The sequence below is a fragment of the Pristis pectinata genome, chromosome 5 (genome assembly GCF_009764475.1).
Source record: "Pristis pectinata isolate sPriPec2 chromosome 5, sPriPec2.1.pri, whole genome shotgun sequence".
Lineage (NCBI taxonomy): Eukaryota > Metazoa > Chordata > Chondrichthyes > Rhinopristiformes > Pristidae > Pristis > Pristis pectinata.
The window spans coordinates 104,552,877-104,580,850 of record NC_067409.1 but is presented as its reverse complement, the minus strand read 5'-3'; the positions used below and the strand labels follow the sequence as shown (position 1 = coordinate 104,580,850).

The 27,974-nt window shown below is 41.7% G+C and overlaps 1 protein-coding gene across 1 annotated transcript; it reads right to left on the bottom strand.

Annotated features, from left to right (window-relative positions):
- Nucleotides 1–499: 499 nt before the first annotated feature.
- ube2ql1 (ubiquitin-conjugating enzyme E2Q family-like 1) lies at nt 500–27,347 on the bottom strand. Its single transcript, XM_052016746.1, has 2 exons — nt 26,348–27,347; nt 500–1,878 (listed from the first exon to the last, which is right to left on the bottom strand). The coding sequence occupies exons 1-2, from the start codon at nt 27,068–27,070 to the stop codon at nt 1,747–1,749; spliced, it is 855 nt and encodes a 284-aa protein (XP_051872706.1). The 5' UTR covers nt 27,071–27,347; the 3' UTR covers nt 500–1,746.
- Nucleotides 27,348–27,974: the final 627 nt, after the last annotated feature.

Here is a 27,974-nt window from a genome sequence, read left to right as displayed (position 1 = left end):
TCTATAACTAAAAATAGTAGCATTTTAAATCTTGACAGATACAGCAGCACTGTGACTCCTTTACCAGACAAGTATTCTAGCGGTTTGGATTGACAATTTGCCAGTCTCAGTATGGCAGTTTGTGAACATAAATTCATTGTAACAAGTGTGTACATTAAAACTGATTATCTGTAAGAACAGTGCTGAAACTGACAGTGTCCTTAAGGGAGTGAATTCTGCTTCATTACTAAAGTTCTATGGCATTGTGCCTGTCTCTTAATTGTTCTCTAGAATAGGTTGCAAGTTAGTCAGGTGCGTTACAGCTAGGCAGAAAAATGAGAGATGGGCACTAAATGCTGGCCTTGCAGATATTAAAAAAAGTCAGGGACAGTTCATATCTGGGCCCTGAGGTCTGCACGGAAATTGCAAAAGTGATTTTATATATTAAGTTATACCAGCTATATGGTTCAAAATGTGAGTAAAAATGCAACAAGAGAATGAAAAATTACTTACACTGGAGCAGGTTAAAAAGAGCATTTATTTTCTGTCCAATATGATATTTTCATCCATTCTTCTTTCTTTCTTTGCCTTTTACATGCCTCTCCAAATACTTGGTCACAAAAGAACTGTACATAAGTGCGATTGACCCCCACACAGACACTTTTATCAAACTTGGTATCTTGAAGTTTTTTTTCCCCTTCAGTCAGAATACCCGTCACATGCTCAAAAGGCTATGCATTTGGCAAACCACAAATAAATTAAACAGAAAAACACAAATGCCATTACCACCTGACAAAATGTAATAGCTCTTGACACAGAACGAATGACAGCAACATTCTTTCAGCAAACTAGCAACCACTTATTCCTTAAACATGCAGATACAGTAGGAATTGAAACATCTGAATCATTTAAGACATTTAATTAATGCAGGAATTTGAATCGTATCTCTGCAGTGTCTTAAAAGCTACTCCTCTACAATCTATCATGAGCATGTTGCTTTCCTTACTCCCACACATATTTGATGTACAATTCTACTATTAACTGTGACATTATTTACCACATAGGCACATTAACCCTATGAGATATTGGTTTGAACGACAGAGGTGTTTACCCCTGCTAAAGACTGCTTTCATAAATAATGTACAGTAGTGCCAATCAACAATGATGCTGAAACATGTTCAACCTTCTACTTTCATCTCACTGGATTTGAAGTTAGGACAGTTCACTTTCAGTGATCAATAACCAGCGACAAGACATAGAATTTTAATTTTAGCAACAATAGAGCAACAGCTCCACACAAATTACTATCTTCAAGTTGCATTGACAACTGACCTGTGAAAAACAGCACAGCAAAATGTCAACCTATGCTTGCCACCTGGGTATTAAATATTAACTGCTTCATTTAAATTTAAATTAGTAGAATGGTGAGGAATGGAATACATGATGTCATTTGTTTATCATTAGCATGGAGAGAAGCATACTACAGCGTAGTAGGATGGGCAAATGATGCAAACATGATGCAGAAGAACCAAATTCAGATGAACTCAATTCCAGCAACAAGCACGTCATTCCCCCCTCCCCCCACCCCACCCCCCCAAAAAAAATCCCTCTAGGCTTTTATCCGTAAACATCTCTTTTCATAAATAACGTAAATGTCTCCTTTGTGTTGCCATGTCTAATTGAAGCTGAAATAGAAAGGATGGATCGTAAACAGCACTGAGAGAATGGAAGTGTTTTTGGGTTTGAAAACTTTAGGAGCTCTGTGGCTCAGCCATCGGATACAGGGGGAGTAACCCAGCCATACTTCTCGTGCGTCTTCACCAAACTTTTAAATGTCGCTTCGGCTTCTTTGCGAGTGAAGGCTTTCTTTGTCTTCCCCACTTTTCTGCAAATTCGACCCTACGTCAAATAAAGAAAACACAACATAAAATAGACCAGATACCTTTGTTCACCCAAGTAACAGGAAACAACCGATTATCACATAATGCTGCATAAAAAGGGGACTTTAAAGAAAGCTTGATCAATCATTTTCTCTGGGAAATGGTGCTTTTTTTAAACCTCACCACTACTTCAGAGGAACCTTGGTGTACCTTCTACATTGGGATCCAGTGAGTGTAGCAATTCCATCGTCATTAACGAGGGAATTGACCTACTAAAATGTTATTTAAATTTGACAGGTGATCCATGATGTTGTCTTGCTGATAAAGAGGATGCCCATATATGGAGACATGGCAGCAGAAGATTCTTACAGGGTAATGGATAGGCTGATTGGAGGGAGACAGTGAGAAGATTTAGTTAATGTAATAGAAATTTAGCAAGTGAGCCACACTTCCAGATATTACAGTTTGGAGAGTTGCAATGGTTCTCTAACCTAGAAACTCTAAATCTGGTAAAATCTCTAACAAAATAGCACCTTTAATAAGGCAAAAGGTCCCAAGGTCTTTCACTGGAGTGTTATTAAACAATAATTTGTTCAGCAAACCACGTAAAAAAATATTAAGGTATATAATGTCAAAGAAGTGAGCTTAAAGAAACACAATGACGGAAAAAGAATGAGGTAGGGCTGCAGAGAGATTTAGGGAGGGAAACCCATCTTGCTGGTGGAAGGCACAACTTCCAGTGATCTAGTAACTAGATTTGAGGATTTGCAAGAGACCAGAACTGAAAAAACACAACTTTACCAAAGGTCTGTGGATCTGGAGGAGGTCACAGAGATAAGGAGGGGCAGTAGTATGGAGGATTTAAAAAAGGATGAGAATTTTAAAATCAATGCATTGCATGACTGAAATCTAACGTAGCTCAGTGTTGACTGGACCAGGTTGGGACATGGGCAGCAGAGCTTTGGAAGATCTCAAGTAAATAGATGGTAGAAAGGGGCACATCAGTTGGGAGTGCATTGGATTAGATACGTTTAAAATAACAAAAGGGATGAGCATTTCAGCAGCAGATGAGTTGAGACAGGGCAGAACTGGGTGATATTTCAGACAAAAAAAAAGGTTGCCTTAGTGATGCAGTTATATGGTCTTAAATTCACTTCTAGGACAACTATGATGCCAAAGTTGCAACAGCCTGGTTCAGCCACAGTCAGAGAGACAGTTAAGAGTTTGTGGCAGGCACCAAAATCACCAGCTTAAGTCCACTCAATCTTTAGTTTATCTTTCAAAATAAGATATTAGATAATGGAAGGGTTAAGAGAAGTGATGGTGAGGCAGAGCTGGGTATCCTCTGTGCTCTTCTGGAAACTGATGCTATGTTTTTGGATAGTGTTACTGAGGAGCAGCATATAGATGGAATGGGATTTTGGGGAACATCAGAAGGTTCAGCCTTCCTTAAAGCCAATCACATTGTCAGCAAACCTCATATTCTGCAGTTCCCTTTCATAACCATCAATTAAATATAATAAATGAAACAATCACATTAAAATTAAGCTGTCATTTCTGTGTGCAGCAGAAATAGGACATAAAAATTCAACCAATGGATAGGCTTAATGAAACACACTGATGTAATTGTGGGTAATATCCTTCAGGAGATGATGCACTTGGTGAGGTAAAAAATGGTTGAAAGTTTACTTCCAGCTCAAATATGGTTAAAATTTTGCATCGGTCTGGTTCAGCCACAGTCAGGGAGAGAGATGGAGTCAGTAGCTTGGGAACAGAGTTTGTGGGAGACACCAAAAACAGGAGGTAAAAGATGGACAACCTAGATGATACTCAAGAGTATCCTACTTGGACACCAATTATCCTCAATAGGTGGAAAGAAAGCTGACTAGATGTTTGCTGTCAGGAACACACAGAGGAACTGGTTGCAAACAGTAAAGATTTTAGAATTGAAAAAAAGAGACTGAGGTCACATCACTCAGCGAATTAAGCTCTTCTGCCACATACAGATACCACTAAATGTTTCTACACTACCTACTACTCGTATTGCCCATGCCTCTTAAAATCTTGCATCCAATTGAATCTTAGCATGCTTGGGTATATCGTAGTATGGTGGTGTATAGGATGTCCACTATGGTTCAAATTACTTTCATAAGCCATTCTTAATCATACCTTACATAAAATCCTCTAGTATCTCGTGCTGAATGTTTAATTATTGATACACACACTAGATGATAAGATAACCAAATAGATTCCATTAACGTCCTTGTAAAATGTAGCCATATTGCCAAATAATTAGATAGGTATCGTATGTGTATCATGCTTGTGGCCGGAGCCAATGATAAATTGATACAGACTTCTGTTTAAAAACTCTGAATTTTATTTGCATAAATAATTAAGCCCTCCCTCAGAAACATACTGTCAGAAACTTGTACCTACATAGAAATTTGTGAACTCAAAACTAAAGTTAAGGCTACACTGCCAGTTAGCTATTGACTTCAAAAAATTAGAATTATCTGCTGTCTATGATTGGCACTGAGGCACAATGATCATAGTGTTAATGGTGACTATGTTGCGTTGAAGTTACAATGTAAATTTCAAAATTAAAATGTTATAACTTTGCATTTTCACAATTATTTTAAATAGTTTAATTGCCATTGATGTTTAAGATAGCAGTAGGCAAAACAGAAAATTCTGGAAATGTAGGGAACGTGAAAGAAATCAATTACTTTATTTATGGGGAGAGATTGGATAGGAAACACAAGAGATTCTGCAGATGCTGGAATCTGGAGCAAGACACACAAAATGTTGGTGGAACTCAGCAGGTCAGGCAGCATCTATGGAGAGAAATGAACAGTCAATGTTTCAGGTCAAGATCCAAAGTCCTGGTGAAGGGTCTTAACCCGAAACATCGACTGTTTATTTCTCTCCAATAGATGCCGTCTGACCTGCTGAGTTCCTCCAGCATTTTGAGAGATTGGATAGGCTGGGTTTGTTTTTCCCTTGAGAGAAGGAGACTGAGGGGTGATCGGATAAAGGTATATAAAATTATAAGAAGCATTGACAGGATAGGTACCTTTAGCCCATGGTAGGAATATCAAAAACAAGAGGGCATAAGTTTGGGGTGAGAGGAAGGGGTTTTAAAAGGGATTTGAGGGAAAGATTTTAACAGAGAGTGGATGATAACTGGAACTGGCTGCCAGAGGAGGTGTTGGAATCAGATACAATCACTATGTTTAAGAGACATTTAGACAGACACTTAAATAGGCAAAGCATAGAAGGATACGGACCTAGTGTGGGCAAATGAGATTAGTGTAGATGGGCGAAAGGTCGGCATGGATGTGGTGGGATGTTGGGATGTTCTGTGCTGTATAATTTTATCACTCTAACATTTCAAGTTGATCTCCTTTCCTCTTTTCTGATTTTATTTTAGATTTCCAATATCCCTGATATTTTAACATACATATTTTAACATGATATTAGAACAGTACAGCACAGGAACAGGCCCTTCGGCCCACCATGTCTATGATGCCAACTTAACAACTCCCACCTGCCAGCACATGTTCTATATCCCTCCATTCCTTGCCTGTTCACTTGCTTGTCTAAATGCCTGTCAGATGTTGCTATCGTACCTGTTCCTACCACCTCCTCTGGCAGCTCATTCCAGGCACCTGCCACTCTCCATGTGAAAACAAAACTTTCCTCTCAATAAATTTCCCCCTCTCACCTTAAACCTATGACCTGTAGTATTTGACATTTCCACCCTGGAAAAAAGACTGACCATCTCCTCTGTTGGTGTCTCTCATAATTTTATGTACTATCGGGTTGCACCTCAACCTCTGACACTCCAGAGCAACTTGTCTAAGTTTGCCCAACCTCTTTTACCTGTGACTAAGACGTCCATGCATGGTCTTATCATTATTTTTAAAGACAACAGTCTTCAAAGAATGGAAAAGATTTCTGCAATACTGCCTACTTATTTGTGGTAATAAGGTCCTTATGTATCATACTCAATATTTGCTTGACATGTATCTGTGAAATTTCATGGTTCATTGTTTAAGTCAATGAATTTAAAACAAATGTTATAAAACAGAAACTTAATGCATCTTTTTTCCAGTCCTCAGAAATAATGACAAAGGAGATTAAATCAGTGTCTACTCAAAGTCATTGTCCAATTCTAACATATTTGCACTCTGTTCCACAGAGTTAGCTATCAATACATGTAATTAAACAACAAATGCTCAAGAGACCGAGTGATGAAGCAGGTCCATCGTGTTACACTGATACTAATATTGAAGTAAACAACATATGCTGAATCACAGCATTAAACTGTTCATTTTCCAACCTGAATTCCCCACCAGGTATCCTACCTGCTGGGATCACATATTGAAGATGTACACATGCACTGTGCGTGTTTCTTTGAGTAATTCATCATTTCTGTCACTTGTGTCTCTATTCCCAAGAAGTATTCCCGCCGATCAAACCTCCCAAATTTGAATGCAGCATCAGAAAAAAAAGTGCTATTCAAACCATTCACTCATTGGGAAGGATATTTTATTGCTGCTAAATTGTCAGAGTTTTGTTTACAGCATACAGCTGTCATACAGCATGGAAACAGGCCCTTTGGCCCAACTGTTCCATGCTAACCAAGATTCCCATCCCGTTTGCCCACGTTTGGTCCATATCCCTCTCAGCGTTTCCTATCCATGGACTTGTCCAAGTATCTTTTAAAAAAATAACATTCATGGCATGTTTTTAGCACATGGCCACCAGATTAAATTTGGAATTCTGTGGAAGATTTGCCACAAATTAAGCATCATATTAAAATGGTTACTTTCATAAATAGGAGGATTTCTTTTTTTTTAATTGGTGAGTGATGGATATTTGACCCCATTCCCATCACCACTGTGAAAATGTAGGGGGAAATGAGGAAAAAAATCATATCACCCCTAGACTGGTGGATTCTGGTTGAACGGATGGTTGAAGCAGAAACGTTCACCAGATTTAAAATGTGCCATGGCGAGCTAAGTTTCCCTAACATTCAAGGCCAAGGAGTGGGAGCTGTAAAAGGAGTTAGTGTCAACAGCTCTTTCTTGGTGTGCATGGACACGAAAGAGCTAATGGTCCCTTTGGTGCTGTAAATTTCTATACTTCTCAGTTTGGTGATACTCTACATACAGTTCTGTTATGGAATGTTGTGAAATGATGCCGTCAGATCAGTTTTCAACATTCTCCTAATTTCATCTCATATTTCCTTACAACATGGGCTGAGCCTATTCAGCCTGTTGGGTCTATGCTGGTTCTCTTAGCAACCCATCAATCCTATTCCCTTATTTATTGGTTTATTATTGGTTTATTGGTTTATTATTGTCACTAGTACCGAGGTACAGTGAAAAGCTTGTCTTACAAACCGATCGTACAGGTCAATTCATTACACAGTGCAGTTACATTGAGTTAGTACAGAGTGAGAATGATTATAGTAAAGGTAATGAGTGGACCTGCAGAGCAGTTTGCAACGTGTTGCCATGCTCCGGCGCCATCTTGCATCTTGTATTTCCTGTAACCTCTTCTCTCTTGTGTCCATCAACACTTGTCCAATTCTTCTACCACTCGGCTATACCGGGGCAACGTACTGTAGCTAATTCACCTACCAACCAGCACGTCTTTGAAGTGTGGGAGAAAAGTGGAGCACTGGCAAGAAACCTGCTCCTCTTGAGGTGCAACACATCTGGCTTATAGAGTTCCTATCTCCCCAAGAAATGATCTCGATTCCTCAAGAGTCTGAAGTCTTCCTTCTTACATCATCTCTCCAGCCACTCGTTCATCTGTACTCACCAGCATGTGTATACTTGTAGTAATCTAGAGATTACTACCTGCTTTTTAACCTCGTTCCTAGCACCATGAACTCTGCCTACAGGACTTCAGCCCTCTTTCTACTCATGTACTTTTCCAGTTCTGTTGAAATGTTAACTGTTTTTCTCTCTGGAGAAGCTGTCTAACCTGAAGTCTCTTGTGTCTCCAAGCTAGTCACATTCATCATTTTCTGTTTTTGCTTCTGCTAGTGTTTGTGATTTCTCATCAAACAAATTCTTCTCCTGTTGCAGGAAAGTTATGTTCTGTGGTTTTCTCATTGACCCTTGGATACCTGGTCATTGTCATTTGAATATTCTGCCAACTATTTGTCTCTACAAGAAAAGCATGCAAGAACCTGTGCAGAACTTTTTTTCCACTGCAGCCAATAATTCCAGAAGCATTTCTTTAGAACATAGAAGCTTTCATTTTTAAAAAATCTCCAGTGGGTAAATCTCCTGTTTCTGTTCTCCAGGCCAGCACATCCAAAGCACCCAAACTGGGCTCAGTACATTGAAATAGGTAGGAAGATAAGCTGCTGCAACTTACAGTGGCAGTGAGGTCCACATTCTGCTGCCTCTTAGCTAAGATCAAAACCAACTTTGGTCAATGGATTGAGCTTGCCCCTGCTGTGTTTGCTGCCTGCTTCTCCTTGGGCAGGATGCAATGCCTCAAATCCTAAAATCTAAGGGACGAGATGCTCCTTAAACAGGGTGAGAAAAATCAGGCAAAAATAGCCTTTGCTGCTTCAGAGCATTTTTCATCCCCACAGGAACCTGCTGCTTGGTCCCCAGGGAATAAATGTTCCATATTTTTAAGGATAAGAAAACTTACCCAATATCACAACCTAAAGAAAAGTTTCAAGATCAGATTTTTAAAATTATTTTATCTGTTTATTCCTCATGCAATAATGTTTCCTTTCCCTCTTATCAGAGATAAGGTTGATAATTGGCCCCAAAGGCAGGACAATAAACATAATAATAATCTCCTTCTGTTTTACATCTTAACTAGCTTGGAGGCATAAGGGACCGCAGATGCTGGAAGCTGGAGAAAAAAACAAACTGCTAGAAGAACTCAGTGGGTCAGGCAGCATCTGTGGAGGCAAAGGGATGGCTGACTTTTCGGGCTGAGGCGCTGATGCATGGTCCTTCACTCCATTTTAACTAGTTTAATCTATCTCCCTACCAACAGATAATCAGCTTGTCTAAAGCCAAACTCTTCTCAACGTAATTGGGATCGCATACGCCTCAGCTTCTTTCACACCAGCATTTACACTCAGTGGATTATCCGTCAACATTTCTGCCATGTCTAGTGCAATGCCTCCAACAAGCACATCTTCCAGCCCCTCCCCTTTCAGAAAGAATTGCTTGCTCCACAATATCCTGGACTACTCATTCATTACACCAATCCCTGCTCTCCTTTTCATCGTATCTTGCCATGAAAGCAAAGGAGGTGCAATATCTGCCCTTTCACCTTCTCCCTAACATATCACCATACCACCATACCACAAGGACAGCTTCTATCCCACTGTGCTAAGACTATTGAACAGTTCCTTTATATGATGAGATGGACTCTGACCTCACAATCTACCTTGTTGTGACCTTGCACCTTATTGTCTACCTGCACTGCACTTTCTCTGTAGCTGTGACACTTTACTCTGTACTGTTATTGTTTTTACCTGCACTACCTCAATGCACTCTGTACTAACTCAATGTAACTGCACTGTGTAACGAATTCACCTGTATGATCAGTATGCAAGACAAGTTTTTCACTGTACCTCCATACAAGTGACAATAATAAACCAATACCCTTGCCACTGTTCAGGGCCCCAGCAACTCCTTCCAGGTGAAACCTGATACCCTGTTCGGTACACTGAAGTAGCTGATCACTGTGCTCCTCTGCACTGGGGAGACCAAATGCTGATTGAGTGATTGCTTTGCTGAATGGATCCATTCACTCTGCAAACATGATTATGAGCCTCCATTTGCACTTTTCCTACTCTTTCTTTAGCCTCCGGCACCGTTCCAATGAAATTCAGCTGGGATTTAGTGAAAAGCACATGATCTTTCAATATCAGCAGCAACACACACAAAATGCTGGAGGAACTCAGCAGATCAGGCAGCATCTATGGAGGGAAATGAACAGTCGACATTTCGGGCCGAGACCCTTCATCAGGACTGGAAAGGAAGAGGGCAGAAGCCAGAATAAAAGGATGGGGGGATGGGAGGAGCACGAGCTGGCAGGTGATAGGTGAATCTAGGTGAGAGGGGGAAGGTAGGTGGGTGGGGGAAGGGGGAAAGTCGGAAAGATGTGAGAAGCTGGGAGATGATAAGGTGATAACTCGTCACACCTGCAACGTTTTTCTGCTGGCAAAAGATCATTTGTTGTTTCTTCTTCCAAAAACGTTGGCTGACCTGCTGAGCATTTCTGGCATTTTCAGATTACATTTCTTCTTAATATCCTTTTTTATCTAATTTTGGAACATTATAAATATCACTCACCATAATTTTGATGTGTTTGTGATCTGCCTCCCTGATCTCCCTGACACCTTTTAACACAGGAACAGGACAAAATTCAGAACTCTTTTTGATGTGAATACACTGAGTGTACAATTTGGTTGTGTTATTCCTGTTGCTTGGATGTCATGGGTGTTGAATTCTTTCCAACTTGATGTCCCATGTTACCATGCAATTTTATCAAGGATGTTGCACTGGTTGCTTTTTTGGAGACTCTGTACCCTCACCAAGGCCTTGACATCCTTTTCAAGTGTGGCTCTCTGAACTACATTCTCTAGCCAAAACCTAATCTACACTTTAATATAACTTCCTGGTATTTGTATTTTTCCATGGCAGTCCTGTCAGTGCTGTTTAAAAACCTATTTCTGAAACACCTGTTTATAGTTTTTGAGGACTTTAATAGGTCAGCAGGACCTCAGATGCTTGGCTGGGTTGGGTACACGGATATTCAGCCAACACCTTTCTGTTATGTTAAGTACAATTTTCTCTGAGTATTTTTTTTATTTATTAATTTCATTGCCAGCAAGGTCACCTTTATTTCTCATCTCTAATCTCCCTTGAAATGGTGATGCTAAGCCTCTTGCGTGAACTTCTGCCGTCTGGTGACATACTCCTGTGTTGCTACTGGGTAAAGATTTCCAGAACTTAGACACAGTGACAGTGAAGGAGTGGCAATATACTTCCAAAGCAGGATGATGGGTGAATTGGAATGGAAGCCGAAAGTGATGGTGTGCCTGCTGCTCTGGTCTTTATTGCCGATAGAGGTCATGGGAGGTGATGTTGGTGTAGCACAGTTGAGTAACTGCAGTGTATTTAGTACATGGTACATATTCAACCATGGTTTGCCGGTATCTGAGAGAATCAATGTTTTAGGTGGTGCATTGGGTGTCAATCAAACAGGATGGTGTTGAGCTTCTTGAGTTTTTTTTGACTGCACTCATCCAGGCACGTGGAAAGCACACCACCTTGTTCCTGACGTATGATCCACGTTATTGAGATTCGGCAAAATAAAATAAACAAACATAACCAGATTAATCTCAAAATTCCTTTCCAATTTTGGCCTTGGGCAGCTGCAAAAGTGTGCTTTCCTTGTCTGTATCTGATCTATGACGTTAGCCTGCACAAGGTGTCCAATGAATAAAGCTTCTCAGAATCTTGGTTTAGACTAATATTTGTTGCGTTCTAGCTTTCGTTTACAACAGTTTTCCAAATGGACTGTGTTTATTTTTAATCATGCTTGTTTATGGATTTTCCCTCCACCCTGTCATCTTAGTATGCTATGCCAGCTCAATTACCTTTACTTCTAATTGTTCCTCAAAAAATGAACCTGTCTGTGTTGAAATTCTACTGGAGTACTGAATACAATGTAATACATGATCATACTTATCTGCCAAAAGTATGACTATAGTTTGACAGAATGTTCCCAAAGATCGACAGGCTGTGATCTCAATGGTTACTGCAGGTGACACTACACCCATATTTCCAACGTCTTCCTGCCTTGTACATGGAAAACCTCTTATATTTTACCGTCACTGTGGATGAGACAATTGCCAGGCCTCTCCACACAGATTCCTTATACACCTTCTGATTTTCTTGTCTCATGAAGGTGATACAGATTTTAAAATAAAAATTACTGCTCTGAGGGGGGTCCACACTACTTCTTTGGTTTGGACTCAACATTGTTGTCACACCCACCAACAGCCCTACTCTCCACCATCCCAGCATGAGCACTCCAGCACTATCCACAAACACACACACACACACACACACACACACACACACACACACACACACACACTCACACACACACACACACTCACACTCACACACACACACACACACACACACACACACACACACACTAGTATAATGACCTGGGAGAACAAGAACTCGTAGCTTCGTCATTCTTAAATGTAAAAACAAACTGCTGGAGGAACTCAGCAGGTCAGGCAGCATCTGTGGAAGCTGAGGGATGATCGATGTTTTGGATTGAGACCATTCATCAGGACTGATCCCGGGTCTCAGTCCGAAACATCGACTATTCCTCTGCCTTCACAGGTGCTACCTGACCCACTGAGTTCCTCCAGCAGTTTGTATTTTGCTCTAGATTACAGCATCTGCAGTCTCACTTCTCTATTCTCTAATGTCACTGTCTTACAAGGTACCAGTGGAGGTTCTCTGTACTGCAATTCTGGGCCGAGGGGACTTGTTGTTAATAAGTCTCTGTCATTTTCTGACAGATTCTGCTGGCCTTCTGCTACAGACTGGTTAGGTTCTTTAAGAAAGTTGGGTCAAATTCATTTCTTTCTGATCAGGATGCAAAAATCCATTATCTAAGTCCAAAATGTTGAATTAACCTATGTAGTTTAGATTTGGTTTATTGGCCTTGATGATAGCTGCAGGCTTTTGACTCTTAGCGGTTCTGTTCAGAAGTCATAAGGCTCTGAATATTGTCAATGAAAATCACAAAAAATACTGCAGATGCTGGAAATCTGGTGCAGATGTTGGAAAACAAAAACAGAAAATATTCAGTAGGTCAGGCAGCATCTGTGGGTAGAGAAACAGAGTCAATGTTTCAAGTTAGAGACTCTTCATCAGAATATTGTTACCTCCCTAGACTTCTCGATCATCAGGCTAAAGATCAAACATGTCAGCCTGGCTATTTGAAATATGATTTTCAATTCGATCAACCTTTAATTCTACCTTCAACATCAGCAGGTATTTTCTTGCCCCCCCACCCCCCCACACCACATTCACATGAGGGGTTTGGATAAAAGGTGATATTAAAGGCGACTGGTACTTCACTCTGTCTGCCGTACTAGCTGGGATCTCCTGGTGGCCAGCCATTTTAATTCCACTTCCCATTCCCATACCGACATGTCTGTCCATGGCCTCCTCTACTGCCAAGTTGAGGCCAGATGCAGAATAGAGGAACAGCACCTCATATTCCGCCTTGATAGTCTCCAACCTGACAGCATGAATATCAATATTAACTTCTGGTAACCACTCCCCTCTGACCCCCGCTTCTCCCTTATCCCACTGGCCCCCATCACCCCATCTCTTTCCCCTCCCCCACCCTCTCGATCTGCCCATCAGCCACACATTCCTCCCTCCGGTTCCCCTCCTCACCTCCTTCCCTTTATTCCATGGTCCACTGCCCTCTCCTATCAGATTCCATCTTCTTCAGCCTTTTGTCACCTCCCCGCTTCTTACATCATTCCCACTCTCCCCCTCCCTCACCTGCCTATCACCCCCCCCCTCACCTGGATCCACCTATCGTCTGCCAGCTCTTGCTGCACCTCTGTCCCCCCCCCCCACCCTTTTATACTGGCTATCTCCCTTCTTTCTTTCCAGTCCTGGTGAAAGGTTTCAACCCAAAACGTCAACTGTCCATTTCCCTTCATAGATGCTGCCTGACCTGCTGAGTTCCTCCAGCATTTTGTGTGTGTTGCTCTGGATTCCAGCATCTGCAGTCTCTTTTGTGACTCTGTGATATTATCCCTGTTTGTGGCTCGTTCCTTGAAGAATATTAGGACACCTTTCTTGGATTTGATCCAGCAAAAAGGATTTTCCCTCTTGTAGCTTGTTAAACTTGCTGTAACTGGGACATTCTCTCTTCTCTCCTCTTCCATCGGGTAGAAGATACAGAAGCCTGAGGGCAGGTACCACCAGACTTAAGGACAGCTTCTACCCCACTGTGATAAAACTATTGAACAGTTCCCTTATACAATGAATGGACTATGACCTCACGATCTACCTTGTTGTGACCTTGCACCTTATTGCACTGCACTTTCTCTGTAGCTGTGACACCTTACTCTGTACTGTTATTGTTTTTACCTGTACTACCTCAATGCACTCTGTACTAACTCAGTGTAACTGCACTGTGTAATGAATTGACCTGTACGATCGATTTGTAAGACAAGCTTTTCACTGTACCTCGGTACAAGTGACAATAATAAACCAATATCAATACCAATGGCAAGTGTATTTTTGGATAAAGGCTTGATTGGTTTCATTTCCGGGATTGTTTTACTTTCAGCCAATAGTATGGATTTGTAGTTTTGGGTACAACCAAAAATTCTTTAAGTTTACTTTCCAGCATTCCAAAAAAAAGGTTTAATGCACAAAAAAAATCTGATACATTTCTTCAAACTGACTTTGGTTAAGGTCTGCCAACAACTTGGTTTTGACTGCATTGCCCACTGCATATTTGATTATGTGCATGAATAACTCCTTCAGGGAAGTTGCTGCGACTAAGTACATTCATTTGACCTTTAATAGAAATAGGACTCCATGCTTAACAGGCTTTGTATTTTGCATGTTATTTATTGGTGTTTTTATTGGAAGGCTTTTGGAATTTCATTGGTTCTTGCTGTAACACTGCGGGGCACAATAATCTACATTTTACGAACAAACAAATTAGGAGCAGACATGGGCCACGGCTTGTCAAGTCCACTCCACCATTCAATAAGTTCATGGCTGAACTGACTAGAACCTCAAGTCCACCTTACAGCCTGCCCCTGGTACCCCTTCACTCCCTTGCAAGAATCCATCTAATTTTGCAGCTTTTATATAGTTAGTCAAATATTGGTACATTTCTTAGCACTGATCATTGCTACAGATCTGCTACTGCCAGCGTGAAGCTACAGAGATCAAACTTCACAGCCCCACGGGGAGCATGATGTGCCAATTGATTTCAATGCAGCTTCCAAACCCACGTCAGACTGCCTGCTTATTTAAAGGTTTCAGCGCCCACATTGTAGACATTGAACAAATCAGCAGGGTGCTGATATCATGAGTAGTTAGATCTGGTTAAAGCTAGGCTGAAATACTTAAAGCTAGCCAGCATCTCTTAAAGGAGAAATGTACTGCGACTTGTCCAGCTGAGGACAGCTGGTTTTCAGGTGAAGTGGAGCAAGCAGCCTACAAGTCTTTTGTATAGTGGACGAAATGCAAAGGAGGAGGGAAGTCTTTCATCTGCGCGAGGCCAAGCGACTTTTCAGATGTGCCTCGCGAGGGCTATGGGACCAGACTGCAGTGGAAGACATTCCCCAAGGACTTAAGATGCTGTACCACAAGGAGTTGAATGACCTCACCAAGAGTAGAAGAAAAACCAGAAAACACCCAACGGGTCAGACTGCATCCGTGGGAAGAAAAACAGAGTTAATGTTTCAGGTTGAAGACCCTTCGTCAGAACTGAAAAGGAAACAAAAGAGTATTGGAAAGCTGCCGGGTGGGTAGGGGAGGGGGGTGCCTCTGATTGGGTGAAACGGGTGACCATGGGGATAAACTGTAAACGAGACTATCTGGTCAATGAATGAATGGAGCAGTCAGAGAGTGAGAAAATAGACAAAAGAATGGGGGAGTTGCAAAATGCACAACACCAAGACGTGCCTGGCAGGTCATGCTGGGCATGTCCTTCACTCCCAGATAAGAGAACAAAAAAAGGGGGAAAAAAACAAGTTGAGCCAATATCATAGATGGATGACTAATCCAGGCTGAGAAATCAAGTTACCTGCAATCGCAGAATTCCCAGGCCGTGGATGAGGTTCTGTTCCTCAAGCTTGCATTGCGATAGTACAGGAATCCACAGACTAATACTTCAGAGTGGGAGTGGGATGGAGAAATTAAAGTGACAGACAACCGGAAGCTCAGAATCACCCCTACGGACTGTACACAGGGGCTCCGCAAAGTGATCACCCAACCTGCAGTTGATTTTGCCAATGTAGAGGAGACCGCATTGAGAACAACTAATGCAGTACACCAGCTTCTGCAATTTTTTTGATCTCACAAGAGTGCCCAGGAAGTGTACCACCAGGCTCAGACACAGCTCAATACTCACCTGCTCATGATCTCTATCAATCAGGACACACACCTCAGATTTACTTTCTCCCTTCAATGTCACACTTGCCCATGTTGCAAGCCTCAGACCTTCCTCTATGTTTCACATCCTGCCAGCTAATCACTCAAGACAACAGCAGACTGCATAGTATATATCTCTCTATCTTACAGGACAAAGATGATGCATTTAGCATAAGGCTCCATCTTCAGCCATATCCTAACCTCAGTGAAGGAGAGAGTACTGGCCTTTACTGGAATTCTCACTGCTGAGACCATTCACAGGAACTTAGCTGAAACCATTGCAGAAAATGGCGCCCTCGTTCTCATATCCCAACTCACCTTCAACCCACATCCTCTCTGATTAGATATCTTTATTAGTCACATGTACATCGAAACACACAGTGAAATACATCTTTTCGCATAGAGTGTTCTGGGGGCAGCCCGCAAGTGTCGCCACGCTTCTGGCGCCAACATAGCATGCCCACAACTTCCTAACCCGTACGTGTTTGAAATGTGGGAGAAAACCAGAGCACCCGGAGGAAACCCATGCAGACGTGGGCAAAACGTACAAACTCCTTACAGACAGTGGCCAGAATTGAACCCGGGTCACTGGCGCTGTAATAGCGTTACATTAACCACTACACTACCGTGCCTGCCCAACACTACTGTGCCTGCCAGATGGTGTAATTATGCATTTCTAACCTTCCTCTACTCCGCAACACAACCACATACCTTCATACCTTTGTCATTTCAGGCAGGAAAGAAAGCAGTGAAGATGATGGCACATCGTCACTTAATTTCCAACCCAGAGCCCCCAGTTCTGATACCGACATAGGGGTGACACAGTGGCTCAGCTCTTAGCACTGTTGCCACACAGCTCCAGCAACCCGAGTACCTGTCTGTGTGATGTACACACATTCTCCTTCTGGCTATGTGGGATTTTCCCTGGGTGCTCTGGTTTCCTTCCACATCTCAAAGATATGCTAGTCGGCAGGTTAGTTTGCTCCAACGTTACCCCTACTGTAGATAGGTGGCCAGAGAATTGTTGGGGAGGGAGTTGGAGGAATAGGTTGCAGGGAGTGGGGCTGATGGAGATGCTCTGAGTCCTGGCATAGATGTGCTGGGCCAATTGGCATCCTGTTGTGTTGTAAGGAAATATGAAAATACACCAGCAATCTAGAGTTTAACACAGAGGTGGCATCTTCACACGGAGAAACACTAGGCATGAGTGGCCTGTAACCAGGATCCCTGATAAGGAAATCATGGGTGCTAAATCACTGCAGAGCAAGGTTGTATGCTGGCACTGCTGCAAAAGGCTTGCTCAAGGACTTCAATGAGGTAGCTGGAGAAGGTGGTGACAGCCATGCACTATAGGGAGCCGCAGAAAACAAGTGGAAATGTTGGTTCACGACTGGAAGAAAGACTGGGTTCAATTACGTGAAATGCGGAGGAATCTGGCACCAACCCAACACGGGGCTTAGGATGGGGATGGCACTCGCACTTCCCAGTATCTGATTCCTGCCAGCTCACATTGCGGTCAGGATGCTACCATTACGCATCTGGATTAGTGCGCAGAGTGACTTACAAGAGTTCAGCCTTCAATATCCTGTCCCAGGAGAGTGGCAAGGAGCATCAATTACAAAACATTTTGTATGCAGAGGCAGGGTGTTGTGTGGGCAGGGTTTGTGGGTGGTGGGGGTAGAGGTAGGACAGGGTATTTTTGTTATAATCCCGAATACACACACTATTATAAAATTAGTCACACGAACATTTCAAATGTCAATTCCCATTTTCAGCAGTGAAATCATCTTTATCTGATTTATACAATCAAACAAGGAACAATTGAATGGCCTCAACATTTCTTTTCTAAAATCTGAACAAAATGGTGCTGTGCAGTTGAAGATTGGTTTAACCCAGATTAGAGCAAAAGGTCTCAACAACTGGCAGGAAATTTGTCCCGCCTTTCAGGTACGAATTTTGTTAATGCTAGGTATATGATTCTGGCTTGATGCTTGTTCAAGTGGCATCACTAATAGTGCAACAGCTTAGTTTTCATATCCAGTGGAATCTTCAACCTCACTGCTCTGAAGAATGATAGTTCTTCTGAACTCACTTTTCCTAACCCTGTTTCCATGAAACAATGCTGTTTAAAGGGCCAGCACCCAAAACCAGAGCTGCTCCACAGCACTCTTGAATCTCACTACTCACTCTACACACAGCTCATGCTTAAGACTAACAGCCTGCCTGGTATCTCCAATGATTTTCCTTACCTCAAAACTACCCCTAATGCTTCTCTAGTTGGAGGGCATGGAGATGAATTATAGGTTTCAGGGGGATCATAGGCAGCCCTAGAGACCATATGGGAAGGACACTGAAGGGTTCATCACCTAAGAACCAATCCTCCTAGAGTTTATAGGGATCCATGTTCACTGCTAGAGCTCTCTTGAGGAGCAATGTCTACACAATATAGGCTTCACCAAAGACAGTCCTCACTGAGATCTATGACCTCACATATGCATCAGCACTTTGGAAGTCAAAATGGCTTTGGAAGTCAAAGCCATGATCAATCTCAGCCTCCTATAGCCTCAGCATCAGGAGAAACAATCAGGGACGCAGGGGGACCTCAAGTCCTGATGCAGGGTTTTGACCCCAAACGTTGAGAGTTCTTTTCCTCCCACAGAAGTTACCTGACCCGCTGAGTTCCTCCAGCAAACTGTTTGTTGCTCCAGATTCCAGCAATCTGCAGTCACTTTGTGTCTAGCCTTGGGATCATTCCAGCTTTCGGCTGCTGATCCAAACCACATCCAGGCTTGTGGCTCATTTCTGCATTAATAGCCTACCAAGCTTCTTATTTCTGACCAGGGTAACGGACACAAGGATTTTGTAATATTGCAGGCTTCCCCAAATTCAGGGATTTTGGACTGCTTTCAAGGAGTATTACTCATTGAAGAGAGCATCTGGCTGCAGTCATAAAGGGTCTCCAAGGCTCCACTTTCACACAGAATATGCCTCATGCTGGTAATTTTCTCTAATAGCCTGTCTAGGTTCCTCTGAGCCTCTGGGAACTCTCTTCTTCTCCTCTCAGTCAAGGCAGCATGCAGCCTTGAAGCATCAACACTCTCCATTAGTTGGCAGAGTGCCACTTGTTTTGTGTGTAAGTCCCTTTTCAATGGTTGCCTCCCAAGGTGGCAGCTGTGAGGCTAAGTGCTGGTAGCTGCGGGATCTTGGACCAGATCAAAATAATTGCCTCTGCTGTATCTGACACAACATGCCTTTACATCAGAAAAATCCAACAAAGCTACTCTAAGAACCTCTCATTGGGCAATCACAACCATTTTGGGACTTAAAGATAGTGTTAGCATGACATACCACACTGTATTACTGTCAACAGAAAGCAGGAAAGGAATTTCTAGGCCACTGCTTGATGATCAAATTTATTATAAGACCTCTCTTGTAGATAATACTTGATATGCTTACCACAAGTATTATTACCAATTTTAAACAAAGAGCCAGAGGTAGAGCTGAAAGAGCTAAGTAAATCTCAACATCATTATTTGACTTGATCAAATATTTCAATGGGCTGCTAATTTTCAAAGGTCTACTGGCCACTAATTATTACTCCACTGTTTTAATAGGTGATGGTATGTAGTTGTCTTTCCTTCTCTTCCCCTCTCAGAAGAGAAACTGTCTATACACAATGTCATTGCTATGTTACTATTGAGGAAATCATTACAAACACAGTAGTCATGAACTAACAATGGTTATTCTAAATTGCCATACACAGGCTTCAGTTCAGAAATTGAAATCTGTATCAGTGGATGCATTTATTTTATTGTATGAATTGTCCACCATTACACAGTTCTATACAGACTTGGCAATCGTGACTTGTTTCCTTTGGTTTTTTTTTGTTAAGAAAATCATTCAATGAAGTGAGGAATGGAGAGATTTTCAAGTAACTTAAAAAGTTAGTCTTGTGGTAAGTCAACCAAGATTCAAATTTTCAACCACCAACAATAGAACCATAGAACCATACAGCACAAAACAGGCCCTTCGGCCCACCATGTTGTGCCGTCCATCAAACCACCCTCACACTATCTAACCCTTTCCTCCCGCATATCCCTCTATCTCACATTCCTCCATATGCCTATCCAACAAGCTCTTGAACCTGTCCAATGTATCTGCCTCCACCACCACCCCAGGCAGTGCATTCCATGCACCAACCACTCTCTGGGTGAAAAACCTCCCCCTGACATCTCCCCTGAATCTCCCACCCATAACCTTAAAGCCATGCCCTCTTGTCTTGAGCATTGGTGCCCTGGGAAGGAGGCACTGACTGTCTACTCTATCTATTCCTCTCAATATTTTATATACCTCTATCATGTCTCCTCTCATCCTCCTCCTTTCCAGTGAATAAAGCCCTAGCACCTTAAGCCTCTCCTCATATTCCATACGCTCTAATCCAGGCAGCATCCTGGTAAATCTCCTCTGCACCCTCTCTGACGCCTCCACATACTGTTTACTTTTATGATAAAGTCATATAGTTCACAATGATGATAATTAGTCTAAACTTTATCATGCATGTAATATTATCATAATATGTTATATTATAAATCTATTTTTAGTAAAAGTCTGATTAAGGAAGAACATCCAAAATTACTTCCTAAAATAAAGCAGAGTTCCTTCAAAGCATATCACATTGTTCAGTTGCCTTCCTGTGAAATACTCTTAAATCAGACATTGGCAAATTTATTGATTGGCAATCTGGAATACAAAAGCAAATCCATCTGGATATCAAGAAAGCTAGCCATTTCTGTAACTTTGATTTAGTGCCCTCCAGTTGTGATATACAGTAAGTGCTTTACTCTAGACTACATGATTGTAAGGATACATTGCTTAAGATATACAACAAAGGAACAAGCTATTTGACCTAACCTGTCCATGCTGGTGTTTAATCTCTCATTTTTCCTTATTTAAGTCCATCAGTACAGCCCTCTATTCCTTTTTCTCTCATAAGCTTGTCCAGCCTCCCCTTATATATTGGTACTTCTTGCTTCAACCACACCCTGCCATCCTTCTCACAGCCTTGAAAACATTGTTTACTATTTTATTTAATCAAATTCTTACATTTCATTTGCCCCACTCATAACCAATTTAACATAATATATTCTCAGTGTTCTACTCTATGCTTCTCTGCTAAAATAGCGAATGGTCTACCCTTTAAAATTGTAAATTCACTTCTATCTGCCTCAGAAAACTTTGATTGAAAAATGTTTAATCAAATCTCTGAATTTCATCATTAGGATCCCCTTTAAAAAGCCATTTCAAAGCATTATGAATTTTAACATTTTTCTATTTGCAATATTTCATTATTTTTAAGTATTTCTATTTAAGCAGGGAACGTTGCCAATTAATGAGGAAACTGACTGACAGGTTTCTGATCCTAACATAAAGTTAATATTAATCAGACATTTTAATGGAATTTTGTGATTAGACTGCACACATCTTAACATGGCTCCTTAAATTATACCAAAGGAAATTGCCTTGAATATATCAGTACTTACTATGTAGAAAAAGAAATCTAAAAATATTTCTTAATCACAAAATGGATGTTAAACTTTGATGACATTTTAAAAATATTGATTGCTACACTGCCAGGTAGCTCTAAGAATAAGTTAACAAATCTGCAACATCTACTATAATCACTGTGGGTGAATTTGGCATCTGTGCACAACATAGTAAAATGATAAATAGCCAGTCAAGCTACTTTTAGTGGTTTTGATTGAAGCTAAGATGCTGAGAAGGGTACAAAGAGAAAATTTTGCTCTTCTTCAAACATTATCATCAAAAAGCAGATGAGTGCCTCAGCTTAACATTTAACTGAAGGGCAGTCGCACAACAAAGCAGTTCCCAAGTGGGGTAATGATCAAGATCAGGAGCTCCAGCTGCTTTATCCACTTGCATTAGAAAAGGGATTCCAAGAAGAAAGCAATAAATTAAATACAGAAGCAATGGACTCAAATTAATATCTGTCAGTAAGAAAAGTAAAACATAATAAAATAAAATTAAAAAGCCTTTAAACCAGAAATAAAATAATGAAAAAATGCCTTTGAAAAGGTTCTGTCAAGTACATTCACGATCATTGAGACACAAGAGACTGCAGATGCTGGAAATCTGGAACAACACACAAAGGAGGTGGAGGTCAGGCAGCATCTGTGGAGGGAAATGGACAGTCAACACTGCAGGTCGGGAGTCCTGATGAAGGGTCCCAACTCTCAAGGTCGACTGTCCATTTCCCTCCATAGATGCTGCCTGACCAGCTGAGTTCCTCCAGCTCCTGCTCCATTCATGACCATGGCCAGAATATGCGAAGCAACAGTCACTTGGGAATCTATTAAGAAATTCAGGAGAAAACATGTTTGGCACAGCTTTGTGGGCTGAAGGGCCTGAATTGCGCTGTAGTTTTTCTATGTTTCCATGTAAAATTATTTGCATGATAGATTAAGAAGGATGGGATGCATCTCAGATGACAGGGACCTACTGCCTTCTACTTTGAGAGAAGAGGTAGGGTTGAATATTCCAATCTGGTAGGGTACTTGCAAAGATATTGGTAATTGACCAGCTGGGAACCACTGATCTCATGGGGTTCTAATCCTAGTGGCTATTGTAGAATCAGGCTGATACATATTTGTGGAGGCTTCCCCAATGTATTTCCACTCCCGCCACTTGCAACCTTGAATGGTCAGGAGATGAGAGCTTGGTGAGGAAACTTGGAAGCAACATAGGTTGACTATACAGCCCAAGACAAAATTAAAATTATCAAAATTCTATAGTGTACATAAACACTCCATGAGTGATTGGTAGAGTATCAACTAGTGTCTAAATTCACCTCTGTTCTTTTATTAGCCCAAACTTGTGTGGGTGTATTCAGTGTACGCCACCCATAATGCTGGGATATCACAGAAACTTTGACAGAATAACTCCTCTATGTTTCTGGCATTCATCCATCAAAACGAAATCCTAGTAAGTGCAAAGTTTTGCAAGATCCGGACACAATTTCCCAAGTTTGATTCTTGATCAACTTTATCTCAACAACAGTGGCAAAGAAGTTGCTGGCAAGGCTTCAGTTTACCAAACAGTATCTTCAACAATACAGCACTGAAGCAATAGAACAAACATAATTTTCATCACTCCACCTCTGGTGGTTACCCCTTCCTTCTGGCTCTCCAGCTCTCCTGTCTCCTATAAAATGTGCCTTAAAATCTAATTCATTGATCAAGCATTTGGTCAGTTATTCTAACATCTCATTGTGTAGCTTAGTGTCACCTTGACAATCTACCTGTGAAGCACCCCGAAGTATCTTACTGCCTTCAAGTTGCTATGTAATTGAATGTTGTTGATTTACATTTTTGTATTCACAAACCCTACAATATATCCTAAAACCAAACCCTTCTGGCCCCAGAGTTACTGAGCCAGGCCACCAATGATCCAATGATGCATGGCAATCCTACATAAAGGAAGAGAAGTAGATGTATATTCAGCTACTCTCCATAATTTTCTTACCAGGTTGAGAGATGGGACACAGCTAAAACCAGAATGATACAGTACTTCGTCTTGCAGCAGAGTGAAATATTATCAGTGATGCCCTTCCCATCACTTAATAGGTGACTTCTGGTGCCATATCAGCTGAGTGACAGTGGTCATTGGTATCTGTCTGTTGACTAGAAATGCCTTGCTGGCTAAAGGAAGCAGGAAACTGTAAAATGGGAGGAAGGTGGGGGTGGGTGGGGGTGGAAAGATAGACTAAAACAACAGAAGTTTACACTGCAGTTTTTAAAATAATATTCAGATTTCTAGAATGCAGCTACTTCCAGATTGAAGCAACATCAGTTTGGTGATGCATATATCAGGTTAAGAGTGAAACTGCCAAAGCACTGAAATAAATGGACCTGGTAAACAATTAGATGGAGAACTATTGATATTTCAGTTAGCATTGAATTTTTATTAAACAATGTGTACTTAAAAGTCTACAATTGTTGAAGACTATATGTCTGTGTGGAGGCAGGAGGAAGGGGGTTCAGATTTTTTCCATACGTTAGTCATTAGCTTGGATATATCTCTAGTCAAGTAGTACAAAAAACTGAAGTAAAAACAGAAAGTGTTGAAGGTACTTATCAGGTCAATCAGGATCTGTGCAGGGAGAAACAGAGTTAAGATTTCAGTTTGATTACCTATCAGTGGAAATGGAAAGAGTTAAAGACGTAACTAGTTTAAATGGAGACAGGGAAAGAAAGGAAGGGAGGAAGGAACAAACAGGAAGATGCTTGATAGGATGGACAGGAGAGATTAAATGACAGAAGATTAAGATGCAGGAAAAAAATGAGTAATAAAGAAATAAGCAAACAAGGAAAAGATTCATCCTGAAAAGCTCAATAGCAGAATGGTGGTCATTTTTAATGATTCAGCAAATGCCGGTCAGTTCTAAAGAAAAATCATTGACTGAAACATCAACTCTATTTTCTCCTCCACAGATGCTGCCTGATTGGTGAGTATTTTCTTTTAGTAGAATTTCCAAAATCAGAAACTTTGCATTAGTACAAATAAACTAAACAACCAACAAACAGAGGTGCTCAACAGAACCACTTGGCACAGCAATAATTACATCTCCAGCGGTAAGAAATTGAAAAGTAAGTAGAGCAGATTACAACTAAACAAATTTAGTTAAACAAATTCCATTCCATCCCTCTATTAACATTGAGCTTCCAGCTGAGGAAAGGACCTTGTTTAGGCTGCAGTAGCATTTTGTATAGCAATTCATTACAGCCAACAACACAGGCAACTGAAATGGAACCAAAAATTGCTAAAAACTGAAGTAACACAATTTGTCTTTGGAGAAAAAAGAATAAATCAAAAGCATTCGTTTTCTTTAAACTGGGAAAATTGTAATATTAGGAAACTCTGCTATCCTTTGACCTAATACATTAATACTACTTATTTAGTTGTCGTCAGTGGTTTTACCGCAGCAAAACACTTTGTCTTCCTCATCACTAAATAACAACTAACAGATATGCAATACGTATGAAAATAAAACAGAATCAGAACATCCAACCAACATTGGCTCAATCTGCAGAAAAACAACTCATTCTACTCCCAACCTCATACTTAGCTGTGATCCAACTGCAACACTCTGCAGTCTATCACCCATATGTTTTTTTTTAAAAACAGGCCTGGAGCTTTAAATATCCCACTGTTGTACTGATAAAGTGATACTTGCTTTTGTACTCAAATAGCAGCTAATGAGTTTTCTAAAATGGTATCTGCACATCAAATTGCCTGTAACTTAATTCACTATCTCATTAATTTGAAAAGCCAATAACTGGGGGAGGGGTCTGCTGTCTCAAAGCCCTCAAGATGATGCCTAACCACACTAATGCTTACTTGGCACAGTGAATGGTAATAGCTATTGTGCTTTTGGTAACTTAATGAGGTGAATTATTGGCATCAACTCTTGATAAAGTTGGCAAATACATTACGTTATATGGTATCTGATTAATCTGATTAAAAGGTCATTTTCACTACAATTCATTTCAGAGTGCTCTGAAGATTTAGTTAAAATATCCCAAAGCTATATTGCAAAATGTTGTTGACGTCTGTGGGAAAAACAAAATCTCATTGGCCAAAACTCACTGGTTCTATTATATTTCCAATGTAAGTTAGTCAGTTTATTCTTAATTCTTGATATACTTATACTAATTATGAGAAAATTATGCATTTACAATGATTCAAAATATGAAATTTCATTGCTATCTCTATTAAGTAAGTTTACTTATAATAGTAGATTTCCATTATGTGAACAGTGTATGTGAAAATGTTGGGACATACAGTCCAGTCCCGAGAATATTCACTATTATTAAAACCCTGACATCTAGACTAAAACCATTACTATATTTACACCGCTCGTCAAAGAATATAGTGCATGCTGGCATCTGCAAAAATCTTAATGGGCATGAGGTTATCAACCTGAAACGTTAAAGCCGTGACTCCCTTTCACCGATACTGCCTGCCCACTGAGTACTTCCAACAATTTATGTTTAATTTCGGATTTACAACAGCGAAAGCATGTTGCTTTTGAGATGATCCCTGCTGACGCCTTAAAGTCTGGGGTTGATAAACGGTGAAGTATCTCAAAGGGAAAACACGCCGAGGGTTTTCACTCCTCGGTAGTCGGTAATGGTTAATTCTGTTGGCTGTGGCTTGCGACGGGGGTGCTCGATGCCGAGACCTTACCTGCCCCTTGACCAGACTGGCAGCGAACTGCCTCATGACCGCTTCCACGGTGTAAGCGCTGGACCAGCCTCGCGGGGTCAGCAGCTCCATGCAGATCGCCCCTCCGTCCAGCACGTAGCCGTTCTCCAGCCGGGGGCTCAGCACCCTCATGAAGGGCGGCGAGAAGGGAAAGTTGTCGGGGAAGTTGAGGTTGAGCAGGATGCACTCGGTGCTGGTCTCCTTCATGTCCTGCCACAGCGCCGAGTCCTTGTCCACCTGCAGCAGCCTGACGTTCCACTCGAAGAGGTTGTCCTCCACCAGCTCCACGCTGATGAAGTGGTCGGTCAGCTTGCGGATGTCCTGCAGCTCCTTCATGAGCCTGCGGCTGCGGACCTGGGCGCAGTGCTGCTTGTTGGGGAGTTGCCCGGGGACGGAGCCGTTGCTGCTGCCGCCCGCTGGCACCTTGCTGCCGGTCTGCTGCTGTTGCGGCTGCTGCCTGTCCTTGCTGGCGTCCTTGGTCGGGGGCTGCTCGCACCTCTTGTGGTTGTGCGGCTGCTGCTGGTGGTGACTGCTGCTGTGGTAATGGTGGTGGTCGGACTGCAGCAGGATACTCTCGTTGCTCGGAGCGTTGCATTGCTTGCCCCCGTTCTTCTTGCTCGCCTTGCGGGAGCCTTGGTGCTTTGCCCCATCCGTGTCGCGGTCGTGCAGGCGGATCAGACCGATTTTCCGAAGCAGGGTGGCCATCTCTCGGCGAGCTGAATTGCAGTAGCGACCGGTTGTGTCTTGTTTTATTTTCCTCCCGGAGGGTTCTCAAGCAGTCGACGCGAAGAAGTAAAACCCGATTGCTGTTTGGTGCAGCTCATTAGAATGAAGTCATTTTTAGAATCCCATAAATAAGTGCAAAGGAGTTAGGGAATATCAATTTTGTAATTTCTTCTAAACAAAAAGCCCTTAAGTATCAATACAGGGTCGGTAAAATGACCGCTCCTTTAGCAATCTCAAACTGCAGTACAATGGCAAAAAACACACACACACACACAATCTTCCCTCCCTCCCTCCCTCTTTTTTGCGGTTCTTCCAATCTCTTGCTGCGCGTTCTCTCCAGATCTTGCAAAATGCATTTAAAAAAATCCACCAAGATTTTGCTTTGCCCAGGAAATGTATATATTAATCTCTTCTTTTTAAATAAAAACGTTCAACCTGGGCCCGGAGCTGTGCTTGCTGTCTCCCTGGCAGGAGGTGAGAAAGGATGTGTTCCAGCGCAGTTCAGCTCCTAGGCGGCCTCCGCACGTTTGTCATTTGCGCTAAAGCGTTTCCAGCCTCCCTCCGAATGTGAAACTGCTCTCGATCACTGGCGCTTCGCACCCGACGTCCAGCCCAGAGCCTTAATACATATACACTGTACGTCTGTGTCCCTGCTGCCCGCTACGTCAACCTCACGTTGAGATATATCACCAGCACGAAGACATACAAAAGCGGCGCTTGCTCAGATTTCAATTCGAGAGCATCTGTCTATTCGGCGTTTGCTCGGTCTTCCCTGCACTAGTTAAAAGGTCTAATCCCTGTCCCTTTGTGCCTTTTCTAGAAATTTGCATTATTTTAAAACCATTAGTAACACAAAGGGAGGTTTCGGGTAGCACTGTGTTGG